Source organism: Aulonocara stuartgranti (assembly GCF_965226115.1).
Source record: "Aulonocara stuartgranti genome assembly, chromosome: 22".
Taxonomy (NCBI): Eukaryota; Metazoa; Chordata; class Actinopteri; order Cichliformes; family Cichlidae; genus Aulonocara; species Aulonocara stuartgranti.
Window position 1 is genome coordinate 32,246,606 of NC_138957.1, and position 13,348 is coordinate 32,259,953.

A 13,348-nucleotide genomic window follows, 5' to 3' on the forward strand; every position below is an offset into this window, starting at 1 on the left:
AGTGTCATGTGTGCCTTTTACATCCAACACAAAAACTGCAGTCGTGGTGCTTTCGATTGTACTCAGAACTCGGAAATTCTGCCTTCCGAATAGGAAGATGTAGGCAACACCAGACTGCAGATGAGCTGCATACATGGCTGGACTGGGACAAAAAATTGGCCCGGGCATTTTGACTAGAGACTGGCCCACCATTATAGGAAAAATCATAAAGCCTTTGAATGAAAACAAACGCTGTTGTGACAGTGATGTACACTGTTCTGATGGTATATATGCATCAATCAATCAATCGTTTGTTGTAAGATTCAGATAATTATTTATTAAAAGCGAGACATTTTAAATGAGAATAAGAAAGAAAAGTATTTCTTTGTGCCCCCCTCTCCCTGTTAATGCCCTACCTGGCCCCCCTGGCAAAACTTTGCTAGACCCGCCCCTGCACAGTTACCAGCTGTCAGCTACATAAAAAAGGATCCTGGTGTTATTTGTCTCTCAGAAACAGTTCATAACTTCCCTTCAACTCATTTATGTCAGCTAAAAGGTAAACCTGTTTCTCCATCACCTGTTCAGCTCTGATGATTCAGTAAGGACATCTCCTGGTTTCACCTTCATGTTTCCATCTCACCACATATACAAACCGATATCATGACCAGCAGGTTTACAGCTGTGGCTCCAGCAAACATCAGCTGATAGAATTTATTTAATATTACTTTCTACTAACAACAGCTGATCAAGCTTAAACGTGCTGCTGTTGTTTAGCACGACATCCGCTGGTTTCCTCTTTCGGCGCAAAGTGGGAGATAAACAAACAAGAGACCCAATCAGCTGATCAGTTTTCATGATTGAAGTAGAAACAGGAGAGGGAGGGGGGAGAATGAGAGAAGAAGAGGCAGCTGTGCAGCAAAGACACAGAATAACTCCAGCTTTGTGCCTTTTTCATTGTAGCTGAATTACGGGACAAACTGTTCCTTTTCACCTCAATAAGAAACGCATAGTATTTTCTCTGAAAACCAGACGGGACGGACTCTAATAACTTATGAACAAAATAAAGTTCAGCATCATTAACTTCATAGCACCACCCAGCTGTATAGAAACTTCGTCATGCTAGCTAGCACGCAGTACGGAAAAAGTCAGAATAACGAAAATAAACTCTACCTAAACTTGGTTCATATCTGACCCAGATAGACTGCAGGTCATAACTTCTTACCTGAAGTTCAGTTCACACTTGGACCGGCGGCCGCCTCGGGTCTCTTTTCCTTCTGCGTCCCTTTTCCTTCATCCACCTGCTGGCCTCCACCACTTGCTAATGTTGCTGAATCTGTGGAAGCTCCGCGATAGCCACCACACGAAGTAACGAGTAACGACCCTATCTAAATCCCAGTAACGACTAACGCGTTCCTGATTTTGGCATAATAACTAGTTACCGTGCTCTTTACCACAATAATAACGTAGTTACTGTAACGCGTTACTTAATAACGCGTTAGTCCCAACACTGCCAATGAGTACTGAGCTGTGCCACATGAAGAAACCACCATTTTACCAGTTTCCATAGAGTTTGCACTGTGTTAAGATTTGATACAACAAGAAGTATCTGCCTACTGTCACTGAAAAACATTTGTGTTATACACTTTTGTTCCCCTGTCTTTAAAACTGCTGATATTTTGCAAAATACAAATGCTTCTTTGTGAACAGAGCTGAGGAAATTGAAATTATGACTTAATTTCCCTTTGTTCAATAATAGACTAGCCTAGTTTATTCAGAAATCATTGTAAGACAGTCCTGATTAAGTCACTGAATAATTAAACCTCATGGTACAACTGACAAAGATTAATGTCTCTGATCCAAGGACTTGTAACACTACAATTTGACCAGAGGTGGCAAAAGTACAGATATTTGTGTGCTTAAGTAGAAGTCCAGATAATGGCGTTGAAAAATACTCTAGGGAAAGTTGAAGTACAGATTAAATTTCTTTATTCAAGAGAAAGTGAAAATGTACAGACTCTTGCCAAAAAGTAAAAGTATCTCACTGAAGAATATTTCTACCACATATTTTATGCAAAGCTAGCTGGATTTTGTGCTATATCAGTGTAATAATAAAATAATATTAGTAGATGGAAATACCAACTTTATGTCAGTGAAAAGTTAATCACGTAAGCAGAACATCAGCAGAGACCGAGAAGGAAAACAAAATCTGTTTTCTGTTGCCTACATTGTAGAGGGTGTGTTTGCCTCTAAACAGGAAAATGTGTAGAGAGAGGTTAAAGTGGGATTCAGTGGGGGGTAGAGGTCCCTAAAAACAGTTGGGGAAAAGACTAATAACTCACAATAATTTCTATAAAGACCTTACGTAGATTTTCTTATTGTACAGGCTGTGATCAATTGACCTGCTGCACATTTTTGGATTTACACACCTATATTCAACAAGATGTCGGCCCACGTTTCATGAGTCGTCCTGGCTGATTTCCATCCTCTACACTAATCATCAAGAAACTAACCTCACAGCCCATTGTTCATTCAGATGTACTGTTTATAAGGTTGGGCAGTCAGCTGATACTGAAGAAGTCACTTGGATTAGTGACAAAAAGTTTCTCCTACTGAAAACACTATAATAAGGCATTAACATTGCAGGCATATTTTCTGATTGTTGTGCTGTGCAATAATGCAACTTCAGAGTCTTTCCACAAGACCTGAGCCTCTGCAGCAGGTACAGCCTGCTCTGCGCTTTCCTGTAGAAAGCATTTGAATTGTGACTCCAGTCCAGTTTATTCTTCAGGTAAACACTGCCGTGTACAGAATTTTTGGAAGGAATCTCAGGAGAAAGGCTGCCCCTCTGTGGGTCTTCCTTGGTCTCTTGTGTTCTGGGGGCCTCTGGATGTCTGGAGTTTTGATCTCCTCCATACCTGCTTCATACCCTGGAGGACGGGGCTGTGGCCCCCCCACACTCCCTAGCAGATCGTTACATGGAGAAACCTTTGGAATGCAAGCATGCTGATCCACACAGGTATGCACACAGGTGTACACACGGGTATTCTTGGCTGCTGCCTCAAAGCACATTGTGCGCTGTCTATCTTGCGTGCTGCACAATATCTTTTGTTTATTTAGTATCTACTGATATCTACTGCTAGCTAGTTTATTGTAATGGTGCTTTTTTTTTTATTATGTTGCTCTTTGTTGTTTGCTTTCTCTTCTGTTTTTTTTCTCCATACAGGTGACCCAGGTGTTTTGTTTTTTTGTTTGTTTGTTTTCTTTCTTCCCCCCCTTCTCACCGTCTCTTCTCCCCTTTGGTTTTCTTTCTCTCCCTCTCTTTCTTTCATTCTTTCTCCCTGTCCTATCCCCCAGTCATGTCTGTCCCGTTTGTAGCAACTGAAAATAAAATAAATTCATAATTATAATAAAGGTCAATCAAATGGACCAATATGGCAAGGCCATGATGATCCACTTGGTAAAATAAATCCGCTTGGCATCTTTCTTGGCCTTAAGACAACAATTCTGATGGCTAAAGATCCAAACGGGACACAAAAAAAAAAAAAAAAAAGGATTTACTTTGCTTTTGGCAGTTGAAATGGACGATCTGATTTCCTCATGTCAGCATTGTTCCCACATCATCATAATTAATGTTGTTCCAGGTTCAACATTGCAAGTGACCAATCACCTTCTTGTGACGTCATTCCTTTGCGACTTCGAAATACCCGCCTTCGATTATTTCGAAATACAAGTGAAGAAGCGAAAAACCGCCGCCTGTCCGCCGAATTTGAAGTCAATTTAGGATACTTTCCTTTAATAAACGGTAAGCATTATACATATGTTCCTCACTTGGCTTGCTGTTTGTTTGCTACTTGACGACAGCATTAGCTAACCAGTGTTCTCTAGACCAGCGTTCCCCAACTTTTTGGGTGTTTCGTGGCCCGGGGGTTGGGTCAGGCAAAATTGCAGTAGCTTCCCTGATCATTTTACAAACATAAGTGAAGAGAATCTGGACTAAAAGGCCTAGACTTATGGTTGTGTGCTGAATCTATGAATCAAACTATCACCTGGAAACATAATTAACTGGTCCATAGCTGTGAAACTGGACATGAGTTCTTGATTCTATGGAGATTAACAGTAATCCACAAATTTACAAATTTGTCCTGGTACATCGCGTAAATGTTGTCCCAGGGACATCGCGTAAATGTTGTCCCTGGGACATCATGTAGAAGTTGCCCTGGGACATCGTGTAGATGTTGTCCCTGGGACATCGTGTGATAGCTTGTAAATAATGGAATGAAAATTATTGATTGTTATTAACTTGTGAAAAAGAAGTGTAACAAATCCACATGTTATGTTCTTACACCCTTACAGAAACTGTGACTCCTTCACAATGTCAGGTAAATGTCAACTCATGTTGAATAATCAACCAATCAAGCCTTTTATTATCACATGCAATGTTACACGTACAACTGCAATGAAAATTTCACCCCCTTCTGACCATACATATATTGCTTAAACATCACATTGGGAAGACAGGTCGGAAACAGTTAGGAAGGTCAGAAAACAATTTAATTAATAGATGAGGAGGAGAAAAAAGAACTACAACCAGACAAAGCTCCTAGAAGACTGAAATGGATGATGGTTGCAGCATGCAAAAAGAAAATGATATCTGTTGACTACAGCATATGCTTTCTCACAGATTACCTTGTGGGAGTAGCTGGACCAAACTCTATTGGTATTTCAAGTTTGAAATCCCTGTTTGACCAGACTAACATTTCAGATGAGGTACCTCTTGACATAAAAATCCTTTTATGTTGTCATAAAACTAATGTTAAATTCTGCTTTAAATACACTTTATTGTACAATTTACTTAATGAATCGTATTCCTTAGTTCTGTTTTTATTTATATGTATTTATTTATTTGTTTTATAAGGTAATAGATGGCCTAATCTATTTGCAGTGTGAGGTATGTTGAAAAGCTTGTTTGATCATAATGACATAGCATGTTTACGTTTTTTGTAATGTATTTGAAAACATAGGTGTATTTATGTTATTTTTATAGAATTTCCCTCACATTTATCCAATACCAAGCCAAATCACTGGAAAAATTTTGGATGGGTCCACAAGAGCACAAAGTGCATACTTTTTGAAGGTATGACTTGGACTGTGGTAACTATGTTCTTATCACAAAGGGTTTATAAGTTGCCACTATAAACAAACAGCATTTTCCAAAATTGAAGCCTTGTCAGAAGAACCTGAAAAATACCTTTCTGAAACCTTTTCTGTGTAAAGACTTGCTCAAAAGCAATGCACACAGATTAAAACATTTCTGTCTTGGCCAACTGATAAAGAACACCAAAAATTGAGTGGTGCGTGTTGAGTCTGTGGTCTTGATTTGTTTTGTACACACTATAGAAATTAATTAATGTAAACCAAAAATGACACTTTCTATATGTTTGTGTATCTGCAGAATTAATTACAAGTCTCACCTGACAAGCTTTCGCAGTTTTGCAGTGTCATTCTTGACAGAAAAACATACTTGTCACATTATTTTTATTTCCAGAAAAACATCTTTCAGATGTATGAGAAATTGATTGGAGCCTGTCTGGAAAACGGCAGCCACTGGACCTTGTTTGTAAGTTGCACAGATTTTGCACTCTCTCTAGTGCATGATACTTTTCAGTGTCCCTCATTAGGAAAGCTCAAGGCCCAAGCCTACCATATCCATCTTTTTACAAAACAGTTTTGTGACATACCCAAGAGGACCATAGTCTATATGAATTCATTTGGCGAGTCGGAGGTCAGAAAAAGTGCGGTGTTGAAAAACTGGAGGTAATTAATTAACATATTTAACATAACATATTTAATTTAATTGAAATCATTACCGAACGTGGTTATTGATTTCTCTATATGCTTTTTATTTGTAATAACTGCGATCTCTCAGCTCATTTGCTTCAGCAAGAGGCTGCGCTGGAGAGTGGACCTTGTCACATGTGAGCCACCCACATCAACAGGATGGGAACTCATGTGGAGTGCATGTCATAATGGTACTGAAAACTATAGCTTTAACCTATATAAGTAATGTTTACATTTTTGCCTATTCAGTTTTTAAAGCCTTAGAGGCAGGATGGTAAAATCTCAATTTTTTTTGTAGATTGAACCATTTCAGCAGTAATGCTTTGCTTTGGTTGCTCTGTTTTTTTTTTTTTTCTCGGGGGGGGGTTAAAAACAAACAAACATTTCTTTGTTAATCTAATTCTTTTTGTTCTTTTTTTATTTTTTTTTTCTTCGTCAATTATTAGTTTGCCCAATCTCTCATTGACGGTAAAACACAAGTGGAGGAGTACAACACTGAAATCACAAAGCTCAGGTCCCGACTTTGCCACTACTTATTTTCCTCAATAGGTAAAGATAAAATTAGCTGCCTTCTTTTTCTCTAACATTGGAAAATGTAACTTGTACTTAAACAAATTATATTTTGCAGATCGAACTAGGAAGTGCAGTCAGTGCTGGTGTGTGATTGCAGCCAAAGACCGGGTACACTATGACATGTCCTTAGCCATATAGATTGTTTATTTAATGGACTTTGTTCATTTGTTTTTTGTTTGTTTATTTCTTCTTCTTTTTTTTTTTTTAATTCACAGGTGCAGTGCCAGAAATGTGGTGCATACAAGCACATGCGTTGTTCAAAGTCTGTTTGTGGCATCTGTATCTTCTGTGAGAGTACGTCACAATATAACTAAACAATGTCCAAAAATGTTTAAAGTGAATTTTTTTTTCGTAATTTTGCCTTTGCACACCAGGACTGTGTAATTAAAGTGGACGTTTCAAGATCCAGTTTTTACACAAAACTATTTTAGACATAACTGTGTCGTATTGTGGGGATTTCTCTTCACAATTAAATTGATATAGTGCTGTTTATATCATTCTTCTTTATGTAACAGCACAGTGCAGCACAGCAGAGGGAAAGGAGTTGTGCAGCATAGTGGGTGGCTATACAGGAGGAGCAATAGAAGTAGCCAGTGAAGAATGTCATCAGGGAAAGCATCAGGCAGCGAATGACAAAGGAAAAGTTCCTAAGGGAGAAAACATCTGCAGCAAATCGACAAGTAACAGTGAGATAGGAAGACTGACAGTCAGAGATGAAGGTACACAGACTGAAGACAAAGAAAAAGAAGCAGAAGTATACGGCACAAGTCTGAGTACAGATAATGCTGCTGCTGATGATGTTGACAGGATCGATGCAGATACAGAATTCCAAACTGATTCAGAAGGAACTAGTACAGTTTACAGAGTGCATGGTCGCTTATCTGTACCAAGCTCAAAAAAGAAAACCTACACAATAACAGAAGACGAGATCAAGCGCAGAATCAACGCAGAGAACATGTCAGTTCATGGTTTCAGAGGTTTGATTGGGGTAGGTATACATTTCGTGATTTTGATGTCACCTGAAATAAATCCGGGTTACTCGTATCAATGAAGTGACAATGTGGCTGGAAATTGTGCATTTGCTGCAACATATACACAATTACACCATGTAAACAAAAGCATTTAATTAACTTTGTGCGCGTGTGTGTGTCTCTCTCTGCTCTTTTGGTGTTTGCACTTTTTCTTTTTTAGGGCCGTAAAGCCAAACTGCCCGCAATGATTCTTGACAGGCCTAAGAAGGCCAAAACTAAAGTAACAGTGTTTAGTGTTCTGAGTGAAGAGGAGGCTGGGGAGCTAGCCCTCGGGTTTGCCGGAAGATTGGCCTGCGATGTCACAACAGACATGGTCTGTAAAGGCATCGACCATTCAAGTGCTGATATGACAAAGTAAGTTAGTAAAACAATATGAAAGTTGTATCTTTTTTGGTATTATTTGTCATTTCCCCGTCATTTTTGGGTTATTGGTGTAACATTGTTAATCTTACTTTCTAATAACAGACAGACTCTTCTCAAAATCCAACACAATCTTAAACATGAGCTGACTGATTCCTCAACCTTCAGTTTGCTGACACACACCTTTGGCCCCGCTGCACTGGATTCTGTCATTTCATTCCTGTGTGAAAAACTTGATCTTGTCTCTTAAATAATGAAACCTTTTGTGACTTTTGTTTGTTCTGTAAATCAGAATCTTGAAAATTGTTCATTGTTGTTCTAAGTTTGTGTTAACTATTTGGCAAAAATGATTGGTTCCTAATCCAAACAGCATAATGACTGTTCTAACACATATCTTAAAAATGCTACAAAGAAAGAAAATGATCACATATGTTTCAATATGAATGTAATTGTGTCACACTCGGTTTGTAGTAGCTTTCCTGTTTTATTTTGAGTTTTGGTATGTTTACACTGTTATTTTTATTTCCCGTGTGTTCGTCTTCCCTTATTAGTTTTACTGTATTTAATTAGTCTGATTTAATAACTTATAATTATTTACTTTCCAGTGTGTATATATGCTCCTCGTTTGGATTATTGTTTGTTTGAGTTCTGCCTGTCTTTTCTATTAAAGATTTGGACTTTTGGACTATTAGTGGACCTCGTAGGTTTTTATTCTGTTCAATTGGTAATTGACTGGGTTTAATTTAGTGGCCTGGAAAACAGGCCGGAGGGGTCTGGTCATTTTAACCCCCTAAGACCCGAAATCTTCCATGGCATGCATTTTTAATTTCTCTTTGATATTTGGGCCGATTGGAACCCGATGAATGTAAAAAGAAAGAATTACCAGGTTTTGTTTTTTTTACCTAATTTTTGTTTCTGAGAAAACTGAGAGCCACATATGAGGACATTAATTTGAAATTTCGATAGAACAGTTGCAGTATAATGTCCTCATAACTGTATATCAGGCACTTGTTGATCAAGATTTAGTATTTTGGTCTAAATAACCCAAAATGTGATGTCCACATGTGTGGACGCCAGGCTGGAGTAAAGTGTTAGAGCTATTTATACCTGTGTAAACTTTTATACACTGGTTTTTACCTGTCTTGTTTCAGAAAGGTTTAAAAGGGTAATGTCCACAGTTTATTTGTTTATTTATTTGTTTGAATTCAACATATTTTATTAAAGTAATTGAGCTTGAACACAGAAAAAACTGAATCAAATAATCATGAAATCAAATCACTTGCACTATACTGAAGTCTAATCTACTCTGAGCTAATGCCGGTTGTGCACGGCCACTGGTGCTCTTATCCCTGTTCTTTGTGATACAATCCAACAGGAAAGCAGTCAAACCCTTGGACATTAGCCAAGTTAACGTTCACAAATATATACACACAGAGGAACTCTGAGCCCCAATGTCAGCATTAGCACAAACATGCCACTTCATACCAAATCTCAGTGTGAGGTCAGGTGTTAGTCTCATTCCATTATTCTGGCTATATTTTCTTACTCATTACTATTAAACTTATACTTAAGACTAACTATTAACAAAATCACACCCCAATAACTCTGTTATTACACTTTGTATTTAATCATAAAAAGGCTGGATGTTGAAACCTTTTACTTCTATTTTGTATGAGCCAGGATTCTCAACAGCTGATACTCTATGTCCAAAAAGTGACAGGTATCGTTTTATGGAGCAAAAAAACTTAAGAGCGCATATTTTATAAATAATACCAACAATTACAAATGCAGACCTTTAATAGTAATAAGTAATCCTTTATTTATAATGCATAGCAATATAAAAATAGTAACATATGAAAATATTACAATGGGCACAGATGAATTTGTATCAAAAACAGCAACCAAGCCAAAGTAATGAATAACACACATAAATAACAACTGCTTGAGAGACCAAACAATTTCTTTTCATCTGTTCCTTGGCAGAAAGTTAAGACAGCTATTCAGCTTTAGGTTTCAATAAACAGAAGTAATGGATGCAGTCCCTTTGAAATGTCACACAAAAGTCTACTTGTGCATATACTTAGCTTTAACTCTTCTCTTTTTTGTTTTGTATTCCAAAAGGTTTTCATTTTCTCCAGAGTATGTCTCTCTTTCAGTGGTTATCGACTGTTCACATTCATTTTCAGACTGTTGGAATGTCGATGCTGGCCGAACGTTTCTTGCTAGAATACAATGGCCTAATTTTGCGTGCATTATCTGTCGTCTTTATTTCGTACTGGCATATACTTTTGCCTACTTGTTTTGTTTTTAAGACATTTGTATGCAGTTCATCTATCATTGCAGTAATACCCTCTGGAATGAATGCCCACTGTTTAACAGCATTTAGTTTTCCAACTGCATCTTCTGTGCATTTTTTGTCTGTGCTTTCAACTACAGGAGTGTCATTCAAAGTTGATAGAGGACTTTTCAGAGAGTTTTTCATTTGTTTAAAATGGCTACAAGCCACCTTCAGGCAAGCACATGTGTTATAGTGAGAGAACGTACAACAAGTGCACTGAAGTGTTTCAGCCGATGCAAAAAAACACAGATTTCCAAACAAACTTGGCATTTTTATCACTTTCAAGTCCTCACAGTGTACAAAGTAATGCCTTTCTTTCACTGCAATTCTTGCCAAGGTCTGTTTCCATGTTTGGATAGATGTCATTGTCAGCCTCTGCTAATTTTGCAAGTAACACTAGATGCTTGCAAAGAAGTCCTCGTAAGCCATATGTACAGTTGCAGTAGGACTCAACAGGGCAGACATCATACACCATGTCTTCTCTTGACTCAGATGGGACTTGATATGCATTAACTCCATGGCTGTTCTTGACTGTAATTTTAAGAGCCCAACCACTTTCCATCAGTCTTGAAGCAGAGTCTGAAACTTGAGACAAGGTGTCAGCAAACCTGTTTTTCATGCGGCCCACATCTTGCAGGGTTTTTATGACTGAGAAGTAGTCGTCGGCCTTCCCTAGGAGCACTTCAATCAGATCATCCAAACGCCTATTCTTGTAGCCAGATAAAAACTGGTATTTCAGGCGGTGGAAAAATCTGAAAAACAGTTATTTGAAATGATTAGTAACTGTAATTGAAGGAATTTAAAGTTTTAATCAAGACTGTATTATTTTTTAAAAAATTGGAATACCTGTTGCACACGTCTTTTATAAAGGAATGCTCTGTGCCGGTTTAGCTGATTTAGGCAAATCCACCTACTCTGTTTTTTGTTGTGATAACATAAAAAACGCTGCTAGAATTTAAAGGATTTGCCTAAAACCTGTTCTGGCAATGACATGACGAACCTACTCAGTTTAGCCTCTTGGATTAAAGCATAATATCTTTTTTTCAGCAATACAATTGAATGAGGTCAAAATAATAAATCATACCTTTCAATCACATTGTTTGTTTCAGAACGAGCGTGACTGAAGCGACGGCCGTAGTCACACCACATGTGGCCAATGCCTTCCCAGTGCTTCTGAAAATACTGGCACACCAAAGGGTATTGCTTAAATGTCTGGCAGAACTCTGCTGATGTGGCTTTAAAGTCGTCCTCCTAAGAGAATTGGATGCAACAGAATATATTTCAATCCATTTAACAGACCTATTGAAATCTTTAATATTATGTATTGAAGCCCTTTTCCTTTTATTGAATAACATTAAGAATTTTAAGTTATTAATAATATGTCGTGTTTTTGTATTAAGAAGCAATTATTTCTTCCCTTACAATGGCTAAGAAGGAACACTAAACCTATAAGCATATTTGGTTTCAGCATCTGTCTGTGAAAGAATCCCACTCACAAGTTCTACTGCACAGTGGGTGACACAATGATGTTCTGCACAGCTTAAGTACTTGTTTTGATAAGCAAGATAAGAAGCCAGTTTTAGAAATTGTTTCAAAAATCTATTTTGTATCTCTCTGTAACTTTTTTTAGCAACTGAAAGTTATTATGCTCTTAGTGTAATCAAGAAATCAAAATGTGAAATAGACAAATTACACTTACAGATGTGCAAGCTTTCAGCTTACAAAAGAAAGAAATGATTTCATTTCTCTTTTGGGTGTTAGAAAGCCCATGGACCCCGGACTCTGATTTTGAAAGCCATCGATTAACAGCCTGTGAATGTAAGAGAAAAAAAGTTAATCTGGAGAGAGAGACAGAGGAGCAGCTGTACAAAAAGCATAAAAGAAAGCTGACGTCCAAAAATAACTTTGTCACTCACTGGACAAGAGGACCTGTGCATTACAGAAATCAACCAGGCAAACATATTTTTAAATGTCAAAAAGAGCTTTGGGAAGCAGCCACCAGAAGATGAGTGCACTGTGGTCTTAAATGGATGGACATAGTCACTCAACATTTTATCCCTTTATATTCATTAACCTGAGTAGGTGAATATCACAATGAGGCAAATCATAACAACAGGACCCTGTTGTAAAAATGTGTTTCAGGTGCATCTTAGACAACGTGAAAAGAAAACAATGTGGTTTACCTGCAAGACATGGTACCAGCATAGAAGGATAGCTGACTCTGGAAAAACCTTCTGCAAAGCATTTATTTCCGCAAAGTCTTTGTCAACCATAAATGCTCTACAGAAAAAAAGAAAACACTAAATGAGATTAAACAGTATGAAAATGTTTTGCTATCTCAAAGCACCACTTCAATGCCAAATTAAACATTTCAACTCACAAGTAGATATATAAAATACTGCATACAGCCTATAGGAATAACTTTAACAACTGGAAAGGAAAGTTTTTTGCAGCCCATGCTGCAGCTATAGCATTAGATTCTGGCATGTTATAACTTTTTTGAAAAGGAATTATTTCAAAATTAATAGCTGTCAATGTATTATTTACCTCGGGGAAGTTGGGAAATGCTCACAAACTATTCCAAGAACAGTTTCCAGGGTTTTCTGACTTTCGTTGCTGACAATAGCATAGGCCACAGGGACTCCATGCCCATAATCATCTCTTACAACAAGTGTGAATAAGGGAAATGAATACTGGTTAACGCAGTGCGTGGTGTCAACAAATACTAACTGTTTTGCATAGTTCTCCATGTTTGATTTCATTACAGGTGTCTGCAAAACAATCATTAGTTCTTGGTCAGATGTGTATGGTTGATAGAAGAGAACATGTTCTTGATGTTTTCCATTAAGTAAGGTATGTACACTTTGACTGTCTCCACAGTTAAAGTGCTTCTTCCTCATCATGCAGGTTCTAACACTGTCAATGTCACGTGGTGTGACAAAATGCTCTCTGTTGTGAAGATCTCTGTGTCCATGTTCTTTGGCCCATTTATGACATTCGGTTAGTATGATGGCTGGCTTAGTTCCAAGGGAAAGCAGTTCCTCAATCTTCCTCCTCAAATCACTGGAAATATTGTTGAAATGTGCGTCTTTTGGGTCCGAAGGATCATGCCCATCATGCTTATCATATGTACGCTGCACGATGACTGTGTGGTCTTTCCAACATTTGAGTACTTTAAATGAAACATAGGCCTTACAGCCCACTGCTCTGTAGCTGTTTCGACTTTTTT

At 37.8% G+C, this 13,348-nt stretch overlaps 2 protein-coding genes across 4 annotated transcripts; one reads left to right on the forward strand and one right to left on the reverse strand.

Moving 5' to 3' along the window:
• Positions 1-3,590: 3,590 nt before the first annotated feature.
• On the forward strand, positions 3,591-8,472 carry LOC309699234 (uncharacterized protein). Of its 3 annotated transcripts, XM_082522181.1 has the most exons (14): positions 3,596-3,781; positions 4,333-4,358; positions 4,661-4,746; positions 4,895-4,927; positions 5,024-5,113; positions 5,525-5,596; positions 5,705-5,793; positions 5,906-6,008; positions 6,264-6,366; positions 6,446-6,498; positions 6,606-6,684; positions 6,906-7,109; positions 7,582-7,775; positions 7,887-8,472. In XM_082522181.1, exons 2-13 carry the CDS (start codon positions 4,352-4,354, stop codon positions 7,587-7,589), a joined length of 927 nt encoding a protein of 308 aa, XP_082378307.1. In that variant the 5' UTR covers positions 3,596-3,781; positions 4,333-4,351; the 3' UTR covers positions 7,590-7,775; positions 7,887-8,472. The 3 variants fall into 3 exon arrangements, with proteins under 3 accessions (XP_082378309.1, XP_082378307.1, XP_082378308.1); XM_082522182.1 differs by lacking the exon at positions 6,906-7,109 and having other exon boundaries at positions 3,603-3,781; XM_082522183.1 differs by lacking the exons at positions 5,525-5,596; positions 5,705-5,793; positions 5,906-6,008 and having other exon boundaries at positions 3,591-3,781.
• A 1,691-nt stretch (positions 8,473-10,163) lies between these two features.
• On the reverse strand, positions 10,164-12,766 carry LOC309699240 (uncharacterized protein). The gene is made up of 5 exons (XM_082522191.1): positions 12,667-12,766; positions 12,303-12,399; positions 11,819-11,929; positions 11,204-11,370; positions 10,164-10,871 (listed from the first exon to the last, which is right to left on the reverse strand). The coding sequence occupies exons 2-5, from the start codon at positions 12,390-12,392 to the stop codon at positions 10,409-10,411; spliced, it is 831 nt and encodes a 276-aa protein (XP_082378317.1). The 5' UTR covers positions 12,393-12,399; positions 12,667-12,766; the 3' UTR covers positions 10,164-10,408.
• Positions 12,767-13,348: the final 582 nt, after the last annotated feature.